The sequence below is a fragment of the Sesamum indicum genome, linkage group LG11 (genome assembly GCF_000512975.1).
Source record: "Sesamum indicum cultivar Zhongzhi No. 13 linkage group LG11, S_indicum_v1.0, whole genome shotgun sequence".
Lineage (NCBI taxonomy): Eukaryota > Viridiplantae > Streptophyta > Magnoliopsida > Lamiales > Pedaliaceae > Sesamum > Sesamum indicum.
Window position 1 is genome coordinate 11,265,614 of NC_026155.1, and position 26,034 is coordinate 11,291,647.

Consider the following 26,034-nt stretch of genomic DNA (forward strand, 5'->3'; position numbering starts at 1 on the left):
TTTTTTTCAAAAAAAATTACCAAGCGCTTTGCAACACCTTATACTAGTGACATGAGTCATTTTCAAAAATAAAATTTATTGATGTCCATGATTAACACTTGTCGTTCGTCGTATACTTCAATTCCATAAATTCTCATAAAATCCTCTAAATTTAAACCCCTATCCATATCTATCTATCTATCCATTTTAATGGTTTCAAAGTATTTCACATTCAAATTTAAAGAAAAAAACGAAATTCCAAGTGCATGCAGTAGAAGGACCACCCCAGCATTCATGCAAATCCAGCAACATTCCCATCCTCCCCCCAACCCCACCCCATGAGAATATTTTACATTTTTTGTTTTTTTCTCCAACTCTTAGCTGCAGAATAATAAAGGATTTTAACCAATTAATGAGGCTGTAAAAAAAGACAAAGATGCCCTACCAAAAATAACACTACAGAACTATTTTTCTGTTAAAAAAAAAAAAAGACAGAGAAAAAAGGAACTTTTTGAAGGAGATCAGAAAAAGTGATTGATACCACATATATATATACAGCTGTTGTCTTTTCTTTTTTTTTAAATATATATTAATGTTTCAATTTATGGCATAGTTAGTTTGTGTGCCCAAAGAGCAGCAGCTCTGTCTTGGTGTTCCAGTTAACATATAGAGACATATGCATATGAATGTATGGATTTTTATTTTTAATTTTTGGTTGCCTCTCAATTTCTGGTTCATGATGTTGGTGCAGCACTGCACTGCAGAGATCATAGAAACCCCAATTTTTCAGACAGGACCACTCCAATTTCACTAGAATTGTTGCTGTCAACTCATTGTTACTCTCCTACCTATCAATTCCATGCTAATACTCATCATCACTGTTTGTTTGGAATTTACACCAAAATGTCCCATGCCTAACTATGCTTACAATTGCATGTATTTGGTTCATCCCATTACACAAAGTATTGTTGACTTTCAACCGAAAACTACTAAAAACGTATGTATAGAAGATAGGATTTTGAATTCTTGTGTGAGTTTAAAAGCAACTTAAACAGAAGATTAAGACAGTGTAAAATATTGGGAGTGATACTAAATAAAAGCAACAGGACCACATGGGATTCAGCGAGGTATTAATAGCAGATTGTGCCGTTGAAGCAAGCTTTTCAGAAACCCTTTTACTCAAACTATATTTTTAATAATTTCAATCATTATTTTATTTTCCATGTATAAAATTGAAATATCAAGAAACATAAATATGGAATTTTAATTTTTGAAAAAAAATTAAATTAAAAAACTTTGTATGTTCAACCATGGCCAAATTGCATTGATTCATTCGTGTACACGTGTTAACACCTACAGAGGAAGAAAAGGCAAATCAAACTGATCTAATCTACTACTACTGCTATGTATACAGATTTCTTGCATTTTTTTTTCTCTGGGGACTCCATCAAACACCTGAAGACGAACTGTCTACATGATTTTTCTCGACGGCGATTTCATCTTCGTTTTCGAGTAAAGAGAAACAAGGGCTGGTGGATGAGTAAGTCGACGAAGAGAACGAGAGGGGGGAAGTGAAGGAGTATTGAGTGGTTGTGGAGGAAGAAGAGCAGTATTGCTCATCAATGGCGGAAGTAGATGAAGTATCGTTCGAAGAACCTATAGCAAGACGAAGCAGTAAATCCACAAAGGCTCCGACGATGTACCCGTGATTGCTTTTCCCATTGACTCTGAGGTAACACGATAAGAGCTCCTCCAAACATTCCCACTCCTTCAACCCATGGGCCTCCACCATTTCCTCCATCGAAACCCTGAAATCGGTGAACGGATCCCTCGAGTCCATCGCCATGATTGCCGCGCTTCCTTTGTACGGGAAGTCGTCGTCTGATTTCACTTCTTCCAGGATGGAGCTCGTCTCCCCAGGCTCGAAGAACAGCCTATCGGACCTCAGCCCTCTAATCACCGCCGTCTCGCTACAGGTTTCCGATGCGCAGGAGAAGCTTTCTTCATGGCGATGTGAGAAGGAGTCGCAGATGCTGAAAAATGAATCCGGAGTCTCCGCGAATTCAGCGGTGCTCTTGTCGTGGAGATAAGCTGAGTTCATGGTCTTGTAGATGTTGTTGGCATTGGTGGTGGCGGCGGGGCCGGCCCGGAAAGAGAGGGTTTTGGGATTGTTAACGCAGGCGGGCCACGGCCAGGCTGGGGCGGCGAAGGTGGTGGTTTCAGTGGGTTTGAACAGAAAAGGAAACTTCATTTTCTTGCCCATCAGGTAGGTGGTATTGAATGAGAAGAAAGGAAATGTGGTTTGCGTAATATTTTAGTGTGTGATTTTGTGGGAATGGAGCATTAAAGGCTAGGGAGAGAGGGTTGGTTCTCAGGCTGATTTTAAAGGAGTGGTGACTGCCCTCACTGGTGGGGTCTCTACTATTCAAATCAGCCCTCCCAACAGCGCAACGTTATTTTCGCGCGTGTATAATAAATAATTTTTTATATTTAAATAAATAAAAATAAATATATTAATTATAAATTGATATAAAATTTAAAAAATTTAATAAAGTGGTTATTTTATTAATTTGAGAAAATTTTTGAAATCACATAAACTTATACAATAATGTCAAAATCATCCCTTTATATTATTATCTTTTTTCTCTGTGATAATATAAATATTACAAGGTCTGGTTTGCCTTGAAGATTATATAATTGATTACGATAAAATTCACATCTTAGTCGAATTTTAAGAATAACTTTATTAGTAAGATTATTAAAATAATTAAAAAAAAATTAATGAGTAATAGACAATTTACAAATAATTGTGGCAAGATTAAACGTTATAAATAATATCTATTATTAAAACGTAGTTTTGGTATAACATAATCCCAAAATTTATTATTAAAATAAGAGAGTCAAATGACACAAGATATTGGAGAAGTTTGTTAATTAATATTCTTCAAAATTGAAGCAACTTGTTAAAACATTTGAATAAGCTCTTAATATTTTATTTTTGTATCTTGTAAGCTCCTACTTAAAAAAAAATACCAAATATGTTTTAATATTTTATAAACTTTAAAACATCTTATAGGATGTGTTGATAGATTATAAGCTCGTCCAAATACCGTCTAAACAAATGGAGAGAGGCTTTAATTCGAGCTCATTATATGAACCATGCAATTTGAAAAACAAACCAATTAAATAACAAATATAATAATATTCGATTCCAATAACGACACCTTTAACAATCCTCTGGTTTAGGTGATGTTCCTCTAAGGGTGGCTTTTCCAACCCTACTCATCCTCTCATCTTAATTATATATAATAAAACAAAAATAACAAATGATCATTTTAGGCCAAGCAACCAATGATTCTTCAATATTTTTATTTCTCCTGACAAGGTATAATATATCGTTGCATCAAAATATGAAATAATTAAGAAGGAAAATAGAAAATATTATAGAATTATTTTTAGTTTATTAGAAATAGCTAATGACAATAATATCATAAGATGAGGACTTAGACACTTAACTTACCTACCAACCAAATTATGGAAATAAAGAGTGGAGGGAAAGTTGCTGCACGAGAACTGTCAATACATTTTTGTAGTTGAAGAGTAAATGCGACTTGTGCGTTTTTCTTGGAATGTAGGGATTGAGGTCTAGCAAACAGGTCCACTGAATGAGTAAATGCCCAAAATTAAAGAGGAGGCCGTTGAGATCTTTTATTTCATTTGGTACATCCCACAGGCTTTTGGATTAAATGTGACTCATAATTGTGGATTTGGGAGGGCTTTCAATGTTTGATTGATTTTGATGCACATCACATTCAGCCTTTTCCCTCATATTTCCCAAATACAATATGTATACCATAAATAATTTTCTACACTGTAAACATCAAACACTTTTAAAATTATGCTTAATAAATAGTATCCACCATGGCCAAATAAAAGAAATGCACAAATTTAAAAATTTTAACTACAATTAATCAACTTTTGCCGTAATATTGGCTATGATCAAAACATTTTTCATGTTTTTTTTTTTTTTTGTGCATACAAAAAATTTGTTTAATCTGCAATAAATGAGTACTAGATTAATCGTTGGTAAATATGAATTTTCATTTAGATTTTGCTAAACAAAAACAAACGCCAAGAGTAGTGGATGTAATTTTCCAAATTAGAGTAAGTCTTGTATAATAAAGACTAAATCTCAAGAGAGTGAGGTGTAATTATTCCTGAAATGGAACTGCATCAAGAGTTAAATGAAAATAAGGAGTTGAAGGAGCAATGAAGGTGTAGTTGAGATTTTAGAAAAGGACACCAGATGTGGTGGAAAACCATGTGAAAGAATTGATGGATGGAAGCCTCTATCAATCACGTGGTACCCATATGCCAAGATTGAGACCCAAAGATAACAAACACGCTAACTCAAATCCAATTCTTAAATACCAGATGCAATGTGCCTCTGAATTCTGATGCTAAGTATCAATCAACCAAACACATAAAACAACTTATCTCATACACATGAATTTGTCCTAAAACACAAAGGGTAACCAAATATTTTCCTGGATCGTAGCTTAGGATGTATTGGGTAGGGTCCATTCATCCCCCAAATATACATCATGTATAGTGTATGACAGATATTGGATTGTTTTCTTCGTACCTTAAAAGACAAGGGACCATCCTAAATGAGATGTTGCCGAGGATGGTCGTTCTCTATCCGAGTCATCCCAGCATTTGGTGCTCTGATTTGATCCCAGGAAAGTGATAATGGTTCCCCACCAAAAACTTATCCATGAATCGCCTTAAATTTGATGGCAGCCTGAAAATCGACCCAACTTACTCTCGTTTGTCAAGTTCAGGAAGAAGTAAATGTTCTTGAGACAAGCAGCATCAAGCGCCAAAATTACCTGTTAGAATCAGCTGTATCAGATCTCACGTAAAAGTTAGAACACTAAGTAAGCAGATTTGTCTATTGGGGGTCAAGGCAAAATGACAACTTTTACAGGACAGACATGCTTAATGTCTAGCTCACCAGCGAAGTCAGCTACAAGTGAAGGATAAAGTTTGAAACCATTCTTAACTGGAGTTATCAGAAGCTGAGCAGCAGCAGCAGCAGCAGCAGCTTCAGGCAAAACTTGGGCCAGGTAAATAGCATGACCATACTATTATTTCAGTGTCCACAAGGAATGATCCATAGTAAAAAATGGATGCTCACAAATGAAATTTTTATTCCAGGCTGAGCAGGCCCAACCATCCTTTGCTTCATGAGTTCGACAAAGTATTTGGAGCTTATTGTTGCAAGAGAACAAATATTAAATTTTACAGTGTAATCTCCAAATGAAAAGTCTGCAAACAAGCTGTATGTTCTCCCACTAATAAACCCTTAGGAGTATAACTCGAAATCAGTTACTATCGTCAAATCTAAACCATCATATAACTAGCTTATTTTCATGGAGCATAATTGAGGAGCCAAGATGCTGGATGAGAAAGCAGGCAATCAAATGAAAGGATTCTCAGGTCAAAACTTTCATAGCACCATCAAACAATTATTAAGAGAACAGAAATTTCATAAACTTAAATATGTTAAAAGAAAATTACCACAGCAAGATCTGCAGAACAGAAATTTAGAAGTGGTTTAGTATGTGCTTAGAGTTTAATCAGAAAGGAAATACTCTTCTCATTAGTTATCGATTCCACTCACATTTCTACTCAACCAAAATAAACAAATGCATCAATAATGTTCTAATTTTGATCTGTCATTGTCGGTCACAACATCACTTGTAATGGTGATTTGAAAACTACATAATCAATGAACTTTTACCTGCATAACCACAATGGATAGAAATCTTCTGCACCCAGGAGATCAAATCTATCATAGTGGTATACAAACCTAGGCATGCATAAGTTAAAAGCAATCAGTTGACAAATAGTAACATAAGCTTCCAAGCTTCAGTCCAACAAAACCCCAACTTTTGCATCCAATTTATTAGTTGCTTGATGCTTTCATTCTCCATTCCTCCAACTCATTTCTACTATTCAAAATCTATTGCATCAAAAAGCTGCAGAAGAAAGGAGTTCAGACGTAGCAGTTCATTAAGGTCCTCTGAAGTTTCAAATTTTAAATGAAATTTAATTTGTAATAGAAAATTGTAGCAGCTTGTGAGGATATGGAGAACTGGAAAAACCATAAAGTAATTAGCGATTGCAAAAGGATAAAAACGCGCCCTAGGTGATGATTGAGCAAACAACTACTTCAAAGCAACTACCAAAGAATTCAGAGCTTACAAAACTTGCACACCAAAGAATTACTAAAAATTTTCCAAAGAGGATGAATTGAAATGATGAGTCTTTATTTTTCTTTTTCTGGTTTTTGAACTTTAAATAAGAATCAATCAGATAATTTTGAAATAAAACTGTTATAACAGACAGAACCCTTAACTCCTTATACAAATGTTATCACAGCCTCTCATCTTCGAGAGCACCCTCCAAAACACATCCATTCAACCACAGAAACAAAAGAGAAAGGGAGAAACAAAAAATTGTTTCCTAACAAGCATATAAATATATATTGGTTGTTACACCAATTCATGGGACAAAAGTAAAAAAAAGCAAGAATGCTATATGTCAAAACTAGTTTCTATTCACACCTTCCCACATGCAAATATCTCGGCCACAAATAAATGAAGAGACCATCTTCAAGATAAACCACAAACTAGAATTTACAATCTAGCGAAATGTATCTGACTAAGCAAGTAGAAGAACTGTAGTTTAAATCATTGACAATTCTAATATTCAATTAACAATTTTTTCTGGAATAAATATCTTCGACGATATAGAAGAAGATCAAAGAACATGGCAAAAGCAAAGTCTTAGCAACTTAACCAAAGATAGGGGAATATAGTTAACACCCATGTTATATCTATTGTACAAATATGGTTACCATGTTATATAAATTCAAGTTCAAGAAGTCCCATTCTAGTTAAAGCGAAAACATGTTTGTTTAGCTGAATTTTTGAAGAGATATACAAGTGCAAAATGTCCCATTCCCAGATGGTCTGTGTTCTAATCAACAAAATATAACTCCTGATGTCTGCCTTTCACCATTGCCTCCTCTCACCTATTATTTGCACTTTGCATGGACTCCATCCCATGCTCATTTTTTCACTGGTAAAGCATTCCCAGTACCTTAATTGGCAATCTCACTATATCAAAAAATATTCCAAATTATGGTTCTTCAAACATTATCCAAACACATGGAGAATTCTCAACCTTCTCCATCCTACAGGTCCTTCATCACTAAGATAGGCCCTTCACCTAATCATCATTGAGGGTGCCAATCCAACCCCTACTCCTAAGCACCATTGACAGCTTCAATGTGACAGCATCAATTTGACAGCACTTAAATAACATTCCTAGATATGGTATCACATACCTTACGTAGAAAAAGTTGTTCCACCCCTCAAACTTCTATAATGACAGTTTGGCCCCAACCCGGGTATAGGGCAATTGATGACAAATATCATGCTTAGGAGACACGAGCCTTACCACCTAATAAATTCAAATAAACCATAAGAGAACACAGAAAATTAGACACTATCTCAATTGTCATCCAGACCACCCTCAAATCAAATGATCCAAGTAACATCATCATCCTGCATTTGATGCACGCCACCAGCATCGTTTTAGCCGTGACAAAGTGAAAACCACTTCAACACCAGAAAACACCTCATAAGTTTTCAAAAACTTCCTCCTCGCAAGAACATCTCCCAATTCCTCAATACTCCTCCAAACAATAACTTCCAGTTACGTAAAATCCAAAAGCAGCACCTGTTTCTATGTCTCAGTTCCTTAGTGATTCACATCACTGTCTACCATCAGAAATAGTTCCATCCAACCTCAATACTTCCGTAATCAATTACCACACACCAATATATATTTATGAACCTAGTGGAAATGTAAATATTAAGTAGAAGAACAAAATAATAACCTGAAACGGATTGGCTTTTACTATTATGTGAAATGATTGTACAGATGAACTGGGAAATAAAGCCAACGAAAAAGGACTTTAAGAGTAGCTTCAGTACATTTATAGTAGGGAAGCTACTTAAGGACCAAGGATTTCTAACCCATAGAGAACTCCAGCATACTTGTCTGGCAGTCCCTCCTCACCATTGCCGAAGTAGACTGCTCTAATCTTCTCAAAAGCATGCCAAGTGAGCAGGCTATCAGACCCAGCCTGGTGGCACTTCCCTACAGCGCGTTCCACGCCAAGAGACTGTGCCACCCTATCCAACCCGCCATGCAGTCCCCGACAGAATTTCATCAAATGTTTGACATCATAAACGCGGTTTCCAAAGATGACCCTCAGCAAATTCAGAAACTCAGGGAGGGTGGCCGGGAGGGCTTGCCCAGTAATGGCCTTGATGAGATAGCCAAAGTCATACCCGCTATGGAAGGTGATATAAGTAACATTCTCGTTGCACAATAGACCGGAGGACATCATGAGCTCAGCGAATTGAGAGGTGGAAACACCAAACTGGCGAGTGGACTCAAAGTTGATGCCCTGGTGGCGGAGGAGGTCAATGGAATTGGGCGAGTGATCATCACGAGATATGTCAAAATCTCGAAAATTGAACTCCCAGATGAAACAGTGGTCGGAGTATCCAAGGTCCGGAAGGTTCCCAAACGAGTCAGAGAGCGTGATCCCCACTTGAATGAGCTTGAGAGCGTCTACATTAGATTTGAGTGTTTGGTAGTGTTCACGGGGGTCGGAGTAGGGGTGCTGGTGACGGATGACGACACCAGGGAACTCGGTGTCCATGGAAACAAACGAGTAGTGATCTATGAGGTGGCGGATGAGGGAGAATTCGTACTCCAGGTTGCTGGACCAGACTGAACGGATCAAGATAGGCTTTTTGGAATGATTTAACTGGAGTTCCGGAGGCCAGGGAGGACGAGGAGGGGAAAGAGGCGGCGGGTCGTCGGCGGTGGCGGTGGGGGTGGCCATGGCCATGGTGGGGGTTCCAGATCGAAATCGACCTTTGAATAGTAATGGTAAAATTTGGGGGCAAAGCTAGGGCTAGAGGGACATGCAAGAATTGGGTTAAAATACGTTTTGCCCTCTCAACACCTCTTAAACCCCTTCAACAACTCTGATGTCCTACCCACTTAACCCCCTTCCTCTATATATACTATACTATACTTTACTCACTTATCCGTATACAAATTATATTCAAAATATTAAAGAATCAAACCATAATTGAGGTTATTTATCCACCTTTACTCCTTTAATTCCCTATATTTCAATATTTAAATGCTGCAACTGTAATTACAGTGTTACTAATAAGGAAACAAGTAAATAATTCACATCAACTAGGCATGCTCTATATGAATAATGAAGATGGCCCTCGTGTAATAGGAACCAGCTCGGGTGGGAGTCACTAGTTTAAATCTTCTCTTATAAATTTCATTTTTTTTTAATTTATTCGATACGGAATGATATGTGTCGAGCATGGAATTAGGTTAGAATTTCCGTATTCATGCTTCAGTTCATAATATACAAAACAAATACACCATAGAAACCTTTCCCTGAGCAAATTTCAAACTTTGTTGGACACAGCTCTTTCTCATCGAAGTAGTTAGCATGAGAAATATCGGGATGGCAGAAGTTAAACGCATTGAGTTTCAAACTCAAATGTAAGCCACCGGAAACATCCAAATCCTCGCCTCACACTAAACAATTGCCTATGCAACAACCACATCGGAGTATGCTACAGCAAAGAACAAATAACTAAGAAAATACATGGTGAAAACATAATCAATAGAGCCAAAAATAGTGCTAACCAGAGCAAGAGTTGTATGGATAGGAAGCATTGAACATTACCCCAGGTCAATACAAATATTGTTTGTCGAGGATTCATAGTACAAGAATCACATAATGGACCATCTGCTGGCTAAAGTTGATTCACATGCCTTGACAAGTATCATACATGAATCACTTATGCCAACATAGATACATGTACCGTAACAAGCCTTTATATGGCTGTTGCCAAATGGTGGTATCCAACCTTCAGCAAAAATATAGCCCAAGTTATGGGATAATGTATTAAACATGTCAATCCTTTGGAAGGATGGAGACAGTATAATAAACCAAATTAAACAAACATCTGCGAAGACTGCAACATAAGAGGGATTACGGCTATATGAACTCGCATTTTGAACAGAATTGGGAGATTAGTCCTGCCATAAATCTGCCAATAATAAAATGTTCTCAAGCCAGAGAACCTTGATATGAGAAAACAATGCATGTATGTACACACATACATGAGAATCCACGAACAGAAATACTATTGTGATGACTTGATATGTTTTTAATGATTGTCACACAGATGAAATCCCATCAATCAAACATCGCAACAGCATAGTACAAAGGAGTACAACAGGAAAATATATCATGAATCCGAGGGAGTTGAGAGGAGAAAGCTTTCTGAGTCATTCCCCTTTACATCTTAACACCAAATTACTAAAATGATATGAACTATAAAATCAGCATATGGTCGATAAGACCTTCATATCTTTACACTAGAAATAGGTTCCTTCAGGAGGCTGGACCAGCTTACGGTTGTGTGGAGCTGCCATCTCTTTCTTCAGCTGCGTCAGTATGTCTTCCATCGTGTATTCCCGCTGCCAATTTGCTAGAAGCCCAAACTTTTTTGGTTCCACCTAGGCACGAAAAGACAGAACTACTTGAGCCTCAAGTTAGGTAGAAATAGCAAGATAATTGGCACCCACATTGACAAGACATGCCAAACAGGACACTAAACCATCACTGGAAAACAAGTGCACTCTTGCATGGAATGTTCAATAAACCAACCAGGTACAGAAAAAAGGTACACACTATCCACCCAATACAATTTTTTACATGTAACGCAAAAGAATGGAAATATAGTGTCAAACATCAAGCAAGTAATCAAAAGCAAAAGATCACAAGCTAGCAAAAAATTGCAAAAGCTAAATGATTCAAAATATCTCCAAACAAGCCAATAACTTTAATTCTTTTATATGAGTGCAAGGCACCATTTGCATGTGAGACAGGTTACTTCCTATTGCCATTTGGGGAAAGATAAAATGATGAAGAGCCGCACAATCAGCAGAAGTCCATCTTAAACTTGTCTGCCTTACATTTATTACTGTACAGATTGTCAAGGAAGAGCCAAGACTACGGCACAAAAGGAGAAACATCAGGCACACTTTACCATTCACTATCTGAAAATGTTACATGTCCTATTAAAAAAAAATGCATTGTCGACTAAGAAAAGAGATAATTGCGTTCATACCACGCCAGTTTCATGGTTTACGCAAGTCATGTTAATCCGAGAATGGAAACGAACACTGGGAGGCTTCTCTGGATAATCTTTGTCACAGAATAGCTTCAACTGATATATACGTCCTTCATGTACCGACTGACAAGAAGAGATAAACGGGTGCACTTGAATTAGTAAGGTTAATGTCGATATATGCAAAAAGGCAATCAAATGAACTGCAGATCACGTAGTGCCTAGTACAGCACTGAAGAGGCAACATAAAAAATCTTGCAAACTATTCCACAAAAATACAGATGTTAAGACTTAAAACAAAAGGTCATGCTACAGAAACATTAGTATTGTTATCAACAAGCCACCATGGAGAGGCATGCAAAGGTACCCAACTAACACCATTACAGCCCACTAGAAAAAGGTCCAAGCGCATAAAGATGAACATCAAGTATCTACCAAACCTATGATTGTGACACAATAAGCCACAATCACATTTGCTTGATTGTTACAAATTGTATGCTTATGGCTTCAAGAATTACCATATAAACTGAACTCTTAGCCACAGTAAATAGATTCTTGACGAAATACTCCATCCTTGTTCCTTACACAAGTGAAGAATGAACTGATAAGCATTCCTCTGAAGTAAACAATCAGAGGATGGAATAATAGAATTTTCTTCTGGTCAAATTCAAGCTGAAAGTATAAGCGTGTGATAACCGAACCGGAGGAGTACCATTTCAAACTTTATTATTACACATTAGAATGAGGTAATGTATGCAGAGGAGATGCTCACATTGTGTGGACCAATGATGGTGCCAGTCCAGGACCGCATGTAAATGTCATCTCCGTCGTCCATCCCATAACTTACGGTACCATCTCCAATTCCCTTCTCTCCACGTTCAAGTTCCTCTAGCAACCTGAAATTTCGAGGGACTGCCAAAAAGCAGAAAGCGTGAGTGGTGAGATACTAAATTCTTAATCCAGCATTCCACATATAATAGCTAAAAAAGCACTGAGAAACTACACTATATAACTTCCATCGTTAATGGATGACCGACGAATTTCATGCATGGCAAAGTACAGAAACCATGAGCATTGCAACAGTTGGTTGGCCAAACCAAATTGCAACTAAAATCCCGCAGGATATCACTTGAACAATCAAGTTAGAAGATTTCTTTTACTCGCCAAGGAAAAGAACAAACAGAAACATAAGAAAAGCTGCTAGCGGATCTGCTGAGCCATACATGAACTTTTATAGAATAATTGCCTTGACATTTCAAAATACTCACAACCACAGCTAAATCCGTAAAAGAGTAAAGTTCAATATTTTCTCCTTAGCCCATTACAAACACAGCAGCCAATAGTACTAGGGAGCAAACAGAACCATGAAACATCAAATGACAAGTCACCAGAAAAAACTTCACCTGACCAGTCACTCAACACAATTAAACAACCAGATTGCGTGACTACAACAATCAACGCCAGCTTTTGCATTAACCGTAAGCCAAAAACATAAAAGTTCTTTTTAAATCAACACTTCCCTCAACAACCCAGAAAGTTCCAGACATGTAATAACGAACAGACGGCATAATATCCCAAATACGTATCATTGATAATCAAACTTACCGCCAACAAGCCGCTATCAAGATCCAACATTTAACTCTTCAGAACAATCAGTTTACACCATAAAATTTAACGACCCATTTGCAGATTGACCATGAAATTTGTGAAAATCGCGAAGAATCAAAAGAAAAAACAATTAATCATAAAAAGCCCTTCTGTATAGGGAAAAAGTATCTTACCTACGACACTGGATCCTCCCGAGCCAAGGGTCATGGTGTAAATACGTGAATTGGGGTTGGTTTCTGAGCAGAGATCGATGTGATCGAAGAGAGACAAAGATAATCAGGAGAAGGCGTAGTCAAGAGAATCTGCAGAAGGGGAACGCGAGGTTGAGGCGTCGTTAAAAAGAGTGGAGAGAAATGGGAATAAAGCGGAGTGGGGAATAAATTCAATAAAATAATTGAAGCTGAGGGCAACACTCCCAAAATTATTATTAATCAAAATGTAAATAATTGCTATATTAATAATTTACTTTTTTTTATATCAAATTAATATTAATAAACTGATAAATATTTTAATAATTAATAACTTTATATCATGATAAATTAATATTAAAAATAATCTCACGTTGTTTATTAGGAGGGATAAAAATAGAGTAAGATAGATAAATGAGGGATAATTATTGTGACATGCAATTATGGTAATTATTTTTTTTTTTTAAATATTGACAATTTAAAATAAACCAACATACTATTACTATTTAGTATGCAATATATCAATATTTTTAGATCAATCAATAATTTTAAAACAAACAAATACTACAATTAAAAATAACCTAAGTACATATATACGTAAAATTCAAATTCACGACTTTCTTACTTTAAACATTTGATGTTTGTGGATGAAAATGAAAGCTGATTTATTTCATATGTACGTTTATGTCTGCTATTTTTCATTTATTATTTGTTTTTGTAACTAATTATTATTTTTGAATTATCCAAACAGTTCCCATAATAGGGTTTTTTCTTATTAATTTTTCAGTTTTCTAATCAATTTCTCAATTAAATAGAGGCTCACTGTCTTAGACCAAGATATGGAGTGACCAAAATGTCTCTAGCTATGTTTATGTATTTATTTTTTGGGGAACAGTACAAACAACTATATGTTTTTTTATTACTTAATTTTATTAAAAATTCTTTATTCATACACATTTAAAGTTAATTTATTTGATTAGTTCTGGTTAATTGTTTATTTTATTTAATTAAATAAGTATAAAAAATTAATTATGCAGGTAATTGAATATGTTTGGATGGCTAGTAATAATGGATGCTCTTCATGGTTTTATTTGGGCAGTCAAAATTTAGAGTTGCAGTTAGAGACATGGCTAAGAATTTTAATATAAATAAATATTAATCAAAGAAAAATAATTATTAAAAATTTTACATAGTGTTGGGATTTGTGATTTGAGTGTTTTATTTTGTGTTTTGGAGATAGAGACAGAAAAGTAGAGATAAATAAGTGTGAATTGAAAATAGATGAATGTTTGGATTTGTATTTTGAGGTAATTTAAAATATTTTAAAATAAGTGGTGTAGGTTTGATGTTTTGTTTTGGAAGACAAAAAGCATTGTTCATTGTCAAATCATATCTTTTTAATATGTAAACATTGTATGTTTAATGTTGTATTTTTTGAGACAAAAATTACTATTTATTGTCAAATCATATCTCTTTTATATTATATATATAAGTGTATATATATATATTATATATAGAAAGTTGATTAATAAAAAAATACACAGATAAAGTGTAAAAACACAAAAGCAAACATTGAGTGTGTTTTAACTTGCATTGAGAAATGCAAAAACATAGAGAGTATTTTATCTTGTCTTGTATAACTTGTTTTTTCTAGTTAGTAGGCTTACGGTTCTTGATATTTAATTTTTTTTACCAAGTCATTTATATATATATAATTCAAGAAAAAATAACAGATAGTAAGAATTATCGCCAGGAAACTATTAGTTGGACAATTAAATTTACAAATTTTTAAGAAATTAATTACTAAAGATAAAAATTATAAAATTGTTTTATAAACTCCAAACATTCTATATTTATTATACCACAAGTTGCAATGGGTTGGGGGGGAAAAGAACTTTCGAAAGAATTCAGGGGTGGAGTGAAATTAGGAAATAGTCAAGGGACTCATTTGGAAAAAGGATGAAAATACAAAATACAGGGACCAAAAGCCATAGAGCAAGAAAAGCGACCTTCTACTATTTGTCTTCCCACAGTGTGAACGCGATTTGCCGGCGCTGCGCTTCATGGTCGCAGATTTCACGCTCAGCTGAAAGGATCACTAATCTTCACCATTTGCTTAGGTGATAAACATTTTCAAACAACTCATAGCTTTAATTTTACTATTTTTAATCAATGATTTAAGACAGTGTTATTAGTTATAATTGTTTTTTCCACCTTTATGATTTAAGTTGTAGACCAATCTTAGTGCTTACGCTTGTGCATTATGGAATGTTGCTGGTGTTTGTTCAGCATGGGTTCTTGATTCTATCTTCTGGGTCGTCTTTCCAATTCCATATTTGTGTAATATTATTTGTTATTGCTGTGAAAATCGCGTCAGAAGTTTACAGTTTCCAAGTTAGTGTTCAAACAGATGGGCATGTGGAAGCTTTTTGTGAAATCGAATATCAGTCCTTTTTTGAGTTCTCTGATCATGTCTAGTTTTGTTTTTACCTTGACATAGGTATCTGCTGTATTTGATTATTATCTTCAAGGGCATAAGTTTTGTGCTGGTTGGAACATTAAATTATGTATTCTGTCAAAAAAGGGGAAAGAAAAGTCTGCTCTGGTATGCAATCTTGCACATTGAACTTCCTGAAGTGCCAATCGCATAACGGTATGCCAAGAAAATACAAGCATATGAGCGAATTTTTTAGGCTGAGGTAGTTGCAGTTTTGTAGTTAGTGGAAGTGTGTTTGATTTGTCACCATGTAATGCAACATATGCTTTCGTTATTTGTGAAAAGTTCTTTAAATTCCGGTGAATAGTATGGTGTTTTATTTTCTTCTTTATGAACTTGGTTAATTTTTGTTGACGTCGATATAAAGTAATCAATATTCAGTTGCTCAAAGAGTGGAGCACCAGGACACGCCTTTTCCATTTCCCTTGAAAGTGAACTAGTTGTTCATTTCTATTAGTGAAGCATTATTCGGTCTTAGATTACAATTTAGAGTTGAATGCCTCAGAGTCGTTCCCACTCCTTAAACAGGTCTAAGATGTGTGTCTCTATCTCCTCAAAATATACATGTATAAGTATGTCCTGCTCTAGCGTTCAAATTTTGTAATCCTCGGACAAATTTCAATGTTTTGTGTTACAGATGTCTTTGCATCTTGGGAACCTATCATCTCAAACTCGCAGGGATGACCTTGAACGTGTTTTCCGGAGGTTTGGCAGATGTACTATACAGGTAAAGGACAAATATGGGTTTGTAGTGTATGATTATCCCGCAAGTGCTGAAAGAGCTCTAAAGACACTCCAAGGCAAGAGGATATGTGGGGAGGCAATAACTCTATCATGGTCCAATAGGCAGCCTCGAGCCATGAACAGATTTGCTGGAGGTGGAAAAGCATATGGGCCGACAGACAGAAAGTACTCTGTGAAAGAAAATGTTGATCGGAGGTCGGGTGTATATGATCCACAAGATTACAAGATGAACTCCAAGCAAGCTGATGTGGAAGGTAGAAAAATTGGTTCGTCGGATCTGCTTGATGAGTCAACTAGCTACCATCCTGATGATTCGAGAGGTTATGCAAGGAAAAGGGATCGTCCTTCTTCAAATGATCGTTATGGGCTAGGAGGTGCTGGAAACAACAATTTTGAAGATGATAGGTGGGGGGAGCAGGTTATGGATCCATCAAGTGAAAATAATTTGGACACTGGTATGGAGTTTGACCGCTATGAACCTCACCACAGTGATGAAAAGCAGGGGTCAGATGAACACCGTGGCTTATCTCCTTTAGCTGGTTCTCCCTTTGCAAGAAATTCCCTAGAGAGAAAAGGAGCTGGATATAATGATCATTCAGGAAAATCTACAAAATCTCAAACGACATGCTATGCATGTGGGGAAGTGGGTCACAAGATGAACAAGTGTCCATTTGATCTGAAGGGGCAGAGCTCCAGGTCCCAAGGAAGGCTGCGCCCGGGTGCTGACAGTGTTCCCATGAGGCATCATGAAAGTAAAAGGAAGCCATTCACTTCACGTGATCACCAAAGATTGCTGGGTCGTGGAGGTTTTTCCCCTCTGCAGGTTGCTACTAGAGGGAGAAGAAAAGATTTCAGTAACAAAAAAAGATATAGGAGGGACTACGAAGTTCAGGATAAAAATGTGAAGAGACCAAGGGGGCCATCATCATCTTCCTTCCACTCTGGTCATACTTTATCCAGATCACAGTCACCATCTAGATCCTTAGAGTCTTTGTCTCAGTCCCCATCAAATTCCAAGTCCAAGTCAGCGACTTTGAAAAATGGCTCCCAGTCTTCTTCTAAGTCTGCAACTTCCTGCCACACAGGATCTAAACCTGTTAAGTCCAATTCTGCATTGAGGTCAATGTCCGCTACCATCTCATCATTACCTATAGAATCCCGTAGACATTCTCCTCCATCTCCACATCAAAGACAAACAGATTCCAAGGATCCTATGGTGAATGCTGTTGGGCTTGCCAATCGTCAGGATTTATTTGAAGGGATAACAACGGGAGGAGATGGTGCAGGTGTCTCTACAACTGAGCATGTTACAGTTCCAACGGAAAATGCATGTGAAACAAGACCTGGTAAATTGGAAAAAGAAGAAATGAAAGAGGACCTCCTTGCAAAGGATGATGAGCACGGCAATTCTGTATCAAGAGGTTCATGTCAAGTGTTAGCACATTTACTGCATTCTGATGATGGTGCTCAAACTGCTGATTACATGTCTCAACACAGTTTGAAAGGGATGAGAGATTCTGAAAAGAATGATGTTGCAGGAGAAGATATGTTGGCTCCAAGATCTGATGGATGTTTAAGGTCTAAAGCTACCAATCCACTGAGTATGTCGTTAGATGAAATATGTATGGTTTTAAAACACTATGGTCTGCAGTACCCTACAGAAACTGAAAAGAACTTACCTGTGGAGATATATTTTGGTTCTGCCCGCTCATGGCCTTGGGAAATGATATACTACCGGAGACTGAAAAAGGGTCCAATATCAGCTGAGAACTATGCAAGGAGAATTTCTCAGAATGAAGAGTTTGGTATTATTGATAAATATATCAGAGGCAGTAGTGGCTGGAGTGAACTGAATCAGGACAATCCTTAAGTAGTCATTTATTAACAAGTCATCCATTGTTTCTCAATTGCTTTGGCTCCATACTTTTACCATGCTTTTTGGTAAGAAATGCTTGAGGAGATCTTGGACCAAAGCCATTATCAGGTACTGACCATTATATTTCTTTTGGTCACTTTTTAAGAGTATGCTGAGAGCAGTTATAGGATTCTTCCTTAACTGTTGCTTCTACTTGCAAATATGTTTCAGCTGTTCAAGAATATGAAGTAATACTCGTGTCTTCTATCTTTCTCTTGCTTCTAAGCGCAAATGGGTTCATGTATCAGAAAATTCACCTAGTAGGATCCTCTCTCTCTCTCTCTCTCTTATTCTTTTTGTTTTAATTTTCCATTTACAGAGTAAATCAATTAGATGTGGGAATACTGAAATTTTGTACTGCATTTCTTACTCAAGGAAGCTGTTCTGTTCATGAGAAGCTGACTCAGTTGTCCAACTTAGAACTTAATATTCCTTTATTTGGTTTTGTTTTTTAATAACTGATCTTTCTTATTGTAGGGCATTTCTGCTTCTTCTAATGTGAAACTTAGATGTTTTGGTGGGTGAGACAGTTGAATTGAAACTAAGCAGAGGCATATGGCATTTGGCACCAGCATGATGAAGCAATAGCTTCACCAAGGAAGGTTGGTCCATTTGACTTCCTTGGTTTGTGGTTGAGGTGGAGTTCAATGAGGTCAGCGGCTTCCTAGCTCGCTTAACACTTGCCTGATACTTTTGAACATGACTAATATCTTCTCTTAATTAAGTCGATGCATACAGTACCATTCTATGTGGTACATGACTCATGCTGTATTGATGCATGTATGCTTATGGAGCGATCACTTGGATGAGGGTTATTGGAACTACAATGTGTTGTATTCGGTTATAGGCATTCTTTTCTCTCTTGGTATGGAAAAGAACGAATTTATTGAACGATTGACAATATTTTGTATGATATATGGATTCCTTATGTTTGGACTTTCTTCCGCGTTATGAAACGTTTTTCTCTATTTCGTCAGGCATGTTTCAACCACCTTAAAACTCATATGACCATTATTTTGTCAGTTTTTGGGCAGAATCATGTCTTAGGTTAATGAATCTATTTTTTTTGGGTAAGTGGATCTCCTGAGATAGCATAGGACTCACTATATAGTATATAGCATCCGAGTTTGGTTTCCTTGGCTAAAGATATGTGCTGGCGTCGTATCTTGTTAATCTTATAAAGGTCTAATTTTGACCATATACCGAGGGCAAATAAATTTGTCTTATCATCGGTTTCATTTTTATCCGAACTAGATTTAAACCTAACATCTTCAAATTTTTGATGTTGTCCCATTTCAACTTAAATTTTGGTGGCTGGAAGGTAGTTTGAGGACAACCATGAAATTGTTCAAATGATGTGAGGTTTACAACTCCATTGATCACAGCTTCATCACATGAATAGTTTCTTGACATTGATTTATATAATCAGAAGTTGGTATATGTAGTAAATGTATATCAGTATCAGTTATATTGATTGGTCTGATCAAGTTGATGTTAATAGTGTATGTATCTTCTGTTTCTGTAGAGAGCGAGTAATGAAGGTGATTGTGACTGATGAAATCATCATAGCAGTAAAACTTTGAACACATCTTATAAAACTTGTGATGATAAGCTCACTTCAGTTTGGCCCGCGAGCACCCTCCAAGGTTCCATATTTTTTACCAAGTGAAAGTGCAAAGTGCAACATCAAATACAAGTTATGAAGTAATATGTGTATAAAAGGGTAGTCTCCCTGAGGGGTGAATGCATTCCTCCATTGGATTGTTGTTGGGTATTACCCTATTTTGATGAAAAGGCTGCAAGAAAGATACCCAAACCTTCTATTACTGAAAACCTTCACCTTTTCGATCATACCCACAATCTTACATATGCCTAAGTGTCCAAACGACATTTCAGTTTTCAACTTACCACATAAACTAACCACCCAACAACTACCCACTTTATAGTCACTCTCTTTTCCTTGTTTTTCGCCTCAGCCTCATTTGTGCCTCCCCGTTTATAATCTACTTTGAAATCAAACATCTTTCAAAAAATTGGAAATGTAATATAATTTGTTTAAGTTATATAAATCGTGATAGAGTAATCCTGTAAAATTTGAGGGTGGGGGGCGTGAACTAAGTAGGGTACAGTTTTAAAGACAGTAAATAGAATTAAATGGTATAACATGAAGTATCGTGGGCATTTAGTACCACATTAATTTGAGACAGACTGCCAAGAAAATATATATATATATATATAAAAGAAGATGAAGATTGATGAACAATAAGGAAAAGGGAATTAAATTTGTATTTATCATATGACGTAATAGCCTCATTATTCTCAACCGTCTCAATTACTGTTGCATTTATTTGATTTTAATGGTCTCTCAATCTAATATTGTAATCCATTTTTGAATGCTGGAACTACCCCTACCCCCCCCTTGTGAATTTACCTTTGACCTCATAATAACCTCACATGCATGCTACTTTGGGTGCGTTTATCTTAATTGTAATATCGACGTTGAACTACTAATTGGGATCGCATTTATTCTCTAAGGACACCCGTAAAATTAGCTAATTCTTGTTACTTTCACGTGCTCTCCATACATATCTTCACTTCCAATCTTTTATTATTTATTAATATTATATTGCATTTCATACATATATCCTATAATTTAAAATCCTCAAAATTAAATTTTTACATCTATATATATATAATACAAAATTTGGCGGTTCGGGCTGCGATCTGCCGCTGGTGGGTCCAACAAACGAAACTATGCTCTCAGGTACAAATGTTACATTTGTGCCCACCCAACTTACCCATATTTTCAGTTGTATCCACTAACCCCACTTTATATTATATTTTGTTTAGCTATTTTAGCACGTCTCTTCGTCCCTTTTTCTTTTCCCCTTTTTGGGGATTTCCAAACCCTTCAAGAAAGAGAAAAAAGGGAAAATAAATAGTTTTTCCATTTTGGTGACTTTTATTTATATATATTTCTTTTCACATACTCAAGATTCGAATATGGGTGTCCCTACTGGACCATTTTGGTGATTTGCTGTTGTGTGGCGTGCAGGGATTGGAGGAAGAACTCCAGTGTAAGGCAGTGAAAATGCAGGCAGAAAATTACCTAACATTCTGATTCTGATGATAAGAAAAATGGAAGGGGCACATCAACATAGTTTTGCGCTAAAGATGGCACAAATCTGCACCGGCGCAGGCGCACCAGATCCCTTCCTATGCTTGCTCCAAAACGGCAGAACAAAATGAAAAAAACTCAAGTAAAAATCAAAAGGCAGGTACGTACGTAGGTAGCACTATTAAGGCTCCACTCTTTCTTTCTTTCTCTCTTAATTACGTTAAAATATGTTAAAAGTGGAGCATCAATAGTGCTACTCGCAAATTGACACTACTTGTTCAAGACTGGTTTTCTGATCAACTCTAGCTCTTGTTCGTCTTCCTGGCGGCGTTGTCGCGGATGAAATCGAGCAAAACGGTGCTCTTGCATTTTGGGCATCTGGGGTCCTCCTCCGCCAGCATCACGTACATGAGGCACCTGGGGCACCCCACTAGCATCATCGACGTCGCCTCCGGGCTCCTTGACTCGTCCTGCTCCGAAGACACGCAGGAGCTGGGTGGCGACACCGTGGATGATCTGGTGGGCGACTCCACCCGCGCCCGGTTCATCCTCGGCGGCGACAAGTTCAACTTCAGCTCCAGCTTCGGCCCGTTCCTCCTGCTCATCTTCTTTCCCTTGCTTGTAATTTCTTGCAAGATATATACACCGCACCAATCAATTCCTGGTATATATGTATGTATATATACTTGACCTGTCAAAATTAGCAAGAAACAAGGAAAACGACGTGGATGAGCAAGTGTTGAAGAGTGAAAAGTGTGTAGGAGAGGAGAAGGCAAGATAACAGCACTAACATGGGGTGGTTTGTTGGTTTTGGAGGTGTAGAGACATAAAATATATAAGCAGGGTGGGGGTGGGGAGGGAGATGGGATTGCTTTAAAGCATAATTAAATTTGGAGAGAGGTGGGGAGGGTGAATTGAATTGAATTGAAGAGAGATGAGGAGGAGAGGAGAGTGTAAATTGAGGGGCAGGAAATGTATTAATTGTTGGAAAAATCCCAAGATTGGTTGCAGAAAAGGGAAATTTGTAGTAAATATTGCAATTACGCAAAACTGCAGGCAGCAAACCCCGTCATTCATTGCCTATGGAGTCGGTGTGTGTTTGTGTGTGTGTGCGTCTTCTTGTGTGTGTTTTCGGAGAAATATATATACATACATACATACATACATATCATCATCATCACATATACAGAGAGAGGAGAAGGGAAATTACGAGCTGATCAGCACCCATTTAAACCAAAACTAATAAATTTCTAACAAACCCCACTACTAATTAACTTTCTTAATATGTATAATATATGTGGACAACAACAATAATAATAATAATTAGTTGGAATTTTTTTAAGATTTTATTTTATTTTTATAATTTATATAATAATTGGATGTATTAATTGAAAATATGTTAAAAAATATGAAGATTGCGTAATATGATTGACTCTAGTGATTGATGGATGGACTTTGGGTGGCCGCTGGAACGATGATGTTAGCAGCTTGAAATTATACTTAGCAATCGCCCCAATACAATATTCAATTTCTCATTTATTGTGATTTAATAATTCTGTTATGTATCTTCAACTTTTTTCCAAATGTTTATTTATTCAAATATTGATTATTCAGTGGAGTGATTTGAGGTGGCTGCCTCATGTACTCTATATATGTGTATCTAATCTCTCTCTCTCTCTCTCTCTCTCTCTATATATATATATATATATATATGTCATATATTAGCTAGCCCACTTTAAAGTCATGGGGGCATCATGTAGACATTAATTTTTAACGATCTATATTGCGAAAGTTGCGTCAATTAATACCTCTAATTATATAGGGAAATTAGTTTTAACTTAGAATAGGATTCAATTCAATTTAAATAAATTAAATATTTATTATATATATTCATATACATGGTAAGTAGGACGATCGATCATATAGTAAGTATTTCAATTATTTGATAAGGTATTGGAGCAGAATTATAGTCAATTCAAAGACTCCCACGTCCAATTAAACTATATAATTCAAAAGCGTGTTTAATTACGTGATTTTTATTCAACATATGAGAAATGAATGAAAACTAAGACCTCTTTGAATTAATTGTATTGTTCGTCTTCTCTCAATCATGACATATATTGAAATGCATACATAGTTTGCTTGTCAAATTTTGATACCAAGAAAATTAAATGTGTTGTTACGGATGAATTCAAAGATAATGTGATGATGGATGTTGTTTGTGTGTGTATGTGTACATTAATGAAATAGTTAGGTGTGAGATGTGCATATCCCCCAAGAAAACTAAAACGGTGCCAATATTAATTCATAATATATAATATTGATGAGGAATTAATTATTGAATGACAAAAAGGCCCTTCATTAAGAGTAAAACGGACATTTTCGCTGAAGATCCGCGTACTGACCCACGGGTTGGGTCGCTGGGACCCGCCCCGCGGATCAACCCAATTGTTGAAATGAATGACACGCCGCACGATTGGAGACAAAGAGCCTAGGATCGTGACACGTGGTTATATCTACAGTGTCCAATATTGATCCTATAAATACCGTAGATCTGACTCAATGGAGATAACTGCATTTATTGCATTGACTATTTAATTTCAAATCGCATATTTCTATCGCGACCACCAATTAACTTGGGCGTCGGAGGGTTTTCGTCGAGGACGAACCCGACTAGCTTAATTTACTTGTTTTAATCTCAGACCCCGTTACAGATTTAGGAGATGACATAACCAGATCGAATTTATTGATCAGGATCACACGTTCGAGCCGGATCAAATATAAATATATAATGAAGAAAAATAGGCAGGTACACAAACTCCAGCACGAGAGCAACTTCAACTCTCCCACGCCCTTCATTAAATCCATATGATGTCAAAATGTTTGCTCTTTCAACAACCCACCCTATATTAATATACCCCTACCTCATCCTTCATCATCCATCCCCAAATTCCCCCCCACCCAATTTTTAGGGTTTTCTATATATGCAAATTTCGTATATTTTTTTGTTAATTATTTGATGAAAATCGCACAGTAGGACTAGCATTGAGAAAGTTTTCAATTTATGAGATGAAATATAAGAAAATCATAACAAATGAGACTAGATTGAAAAAGATCCTAACATAAGGGACCAAAAATATAATTTTTTCTAAATTAAAATTACAAACTACTACAAGAAATTATGCCAATAGCTAAAAAAATTAGAAAGGACAGTAATTTATTAGTATTTAGCAAGGGATAAGAATGTTAAGTTCTTGTGATTTCAAAATTAATATTGAAAATAAAATATTTCCTTACTATAACTAGAAAGAAATTTTAATGTTGCAAAATTTTGTAACTGGCCTTGTCAAAATATTTGAAAAGTCCCCGTGAAATTTTTTTACAAACAAGTATTTGTGTTAGTAAAATTTATAATAAAATCAGCAACAAAAACATTTGATACTAAAATTCGCATTCGATCGAATTACCTAATAAATACTTTCCTACTAAACTCGTTGTGTCAACATAAATTAGCAACAAGTGCCGTTATTTTACAACGATTTATGTGGTTGCTAATACCATTATTTCTCGTAATGGACTTCTAAGAATTTATATTTATAATTCCGTAAAAAGTATATATAAGATATTAATGTAATTAAATCTAATTTTAAAATACCATAATACAATTTATTCAAGATATTAAAATGATATAAATCATACCATTTTAGTAATATATTTTATATTGTACTGAAGTGACGTGATTTATAATATTTGTGATACTCTTAAAAACTTGATCGATACAGAAAAATTTTGCTAACCCCCCACCCCACCCCATGACCGGATACATAGGTGATGAGAGATTAGTCAAATCAAAACTACTTGGTGAAATTCCTTCAAACAAATCTTAAACGTCTTAATATTGTGTTAGGTTTATTGTTGTTCAAATCATTCAAAGCATTCTTAATTCCACAATCAATTAAGATTACATAAAGTCCAATGTCTTTTATGCCACAATTATTTGGCAAATTAATTACCCCACCGCCCTAATTAATCCTTCAAACTTCAAACTATAATCATTACAAGCTAGCTGGCAAGAAATTATATGGGGAAATAATTTTTGGTTTAATTTTAAAGATATAGAAAAAATATTATTTTAGGGATTAAGTAAATTAAATTTAATTTTTTTGAAGGAATTAAGTAAATTGTGCATGATTTATATACTTCCAAGAAATGTAAAGGGTAAGAACTAAATTACAAATGTAAGTCTACTAAAATATTTTTAATATTTTTGTTAGGCTTTAATGTGCAGCACACTTTGTTATTAATTCCATATATTATTGAATATGTATTTAATTACACCACCCGTAGAGCCTTCGCTTTAATTTTCATCTGCTCCAATATTAATAAATATTTATTGTTATTAATTCACTATTAAAGGTTCCGTTGATCAATAATTTTCTTTATTTTTATTCTTAATTGCCAGAAAATCTAATTAGAACATCATAATTTTCTTGCAAGTTAATGCTACAACGCTTTATTTCTTTATTTTCTTTCTTATTATTTTTGCAGAATTGCAAAAACATATCTACAATGAGAACGCCAATAATTATGTTACAATTATTAGCCATAATTCAATATTCTAATGTAGGTCTCTGCCCCAAATCGACTGCAGACGATGAGCTCGA

General features: G+C 35.9%; 5 protein-coding genes and 1 long non-coding RNA gene across 9 annotated transcripts; 2 read left to right on the forward strand and 4 right to left on the reverse strand.

Moving 5' to 3' along the window:
- LOC105174006 (transcription repressor OFP13-like) lies at nt 1,279-2,370 on the reverse strand. Its single transcript, XM_011095953.2, has one exon. The coding sequence runs from the start codon at nt 2,240-2,242 to the stop codon at nt 1,427-1,429; it is 816 nt and encodes a 271-aa protein (XP_011094255.1). The 5' UTR covers nt 2,243-2,370; the 3' UTR covers nt 1,279-1,426.
- On the reverse strand, nt 4,462-9,130 carry LOC105174007 (probable CCR4-associated factor 1 homolog 9). Of its 2 annotated transcripts, XM_011095954.2 has the most exons (3): nt 8,091-9,130; nt 5,786-5,854; nt 4,462-4,871 (listed from the first exon to the last, which is right to left on the reverse strand). In XM_011095954.2, exons 1-3 carry the CDS (start codon nt 8,975-8,977, stop codon nt 4,868-4,870), a joined length of 960 nt encoding a protein of 319 aa, XP_011094256.1. In that variant the 5' UTR covers nt 8,978-9,130; the 3' UTR covers nt 4,462-4,867. The 2 variants fall into 2 exon arrangements, with proteins under 2 accessions (XP_011094256.1, XP_011094258.1); XM_011095956.2 differs by lacking the exon at nt 5,786-5,854.
- Nucleotides 5,027-5,670, forward strand: LOC110012869. The gene is made up of 2 exons (XR_002288075.1): nt 5,027-5,108; nt 5,200-5,670. It is a non-coding gene; the product is annotated as an uncharacterized LOC110012869 (long non-coding RNA).
- LOC105174008 (ubiquitin-conjugating enzyme E2 variant 1D) lies at nt 10,289-13,266 on the reverse strand. The gene is made up of 4 exons (XM_011095957.2): nt 13,082-13,266; nt 12,073-12,212; nt 11,301-11,426; nt 10,289-10,686 (listed from the first exon to the last, which is right to left on the reverse strand). Exons 1-4 carry the CDS (start codon nt 13,113-13,115, stop codon nt 10,546-10,548), a joined length of 441 nt encoding a protein of 146 aa, XP_011094259.1. The 5' UTR covers nt 13,116-13,266; the 3' UTR covers nt 10,289-10,545.
- On the forward strand, nt 15,075-19,220 carry LOC105174010 (serine/arginine-rich splicing factor 4). 2 transcript variants are annotated; one of them, XM_011095958.2, is made up of 4 exons: nt 15,075-15,216; nt 16,231-18,321; nt 18,424-18,512; nt 18,730-19,220. In XM_011095958.2, the coding sequence occupies exon 2, from the start codon at nt 16,231-16,233 to the stop codon at nt 18,205-18,207; it is 1,977 nt and encodes a 658-aa protein (XP_011094260.1). In that variant the 5' UTR covers nt 15,075-15,216; the 3' UTR covers nt 18,208-18,321; nt 18,424-18,512; nt 18,730-19,220. The 2 variants fall into 2 exon arrangements, with proteins under 2 accessions (XP_011094260.1, XP_011094261.1); XM_011095959.2 differs by lacking the exon at nt 18,424-18,512.
- On the reverse strand, nt 21,345-22,605 carry LOC105174011. Of its 2 annotated transcripts, XM_011095960.2 has the most exons (2): nt 22,162-22,605; nt 21,345-22,061 (listed from the first exon to the last, which is right to left on the reverse strand). In XM_011095960.2, the coding sequence occupies exons 1-2, from the start codon at nt 22,196-22,198 to the stop codon at nt 21,673-21,675; spliced, it is 426 nt and encodes a 141-aa protein (XP_011094262.1). In that variant the 5' UTR covers nt 22,199-22,605; the 3' UTR covers nt 21,345-21,672. The 2 variants fall into 2 exon arrangements, with proteins under 2 accessions (XP_011094262.1, XP_020553292.1); XM_020697633.1 differs by having other exon boundaries at nt 21,345-22,605.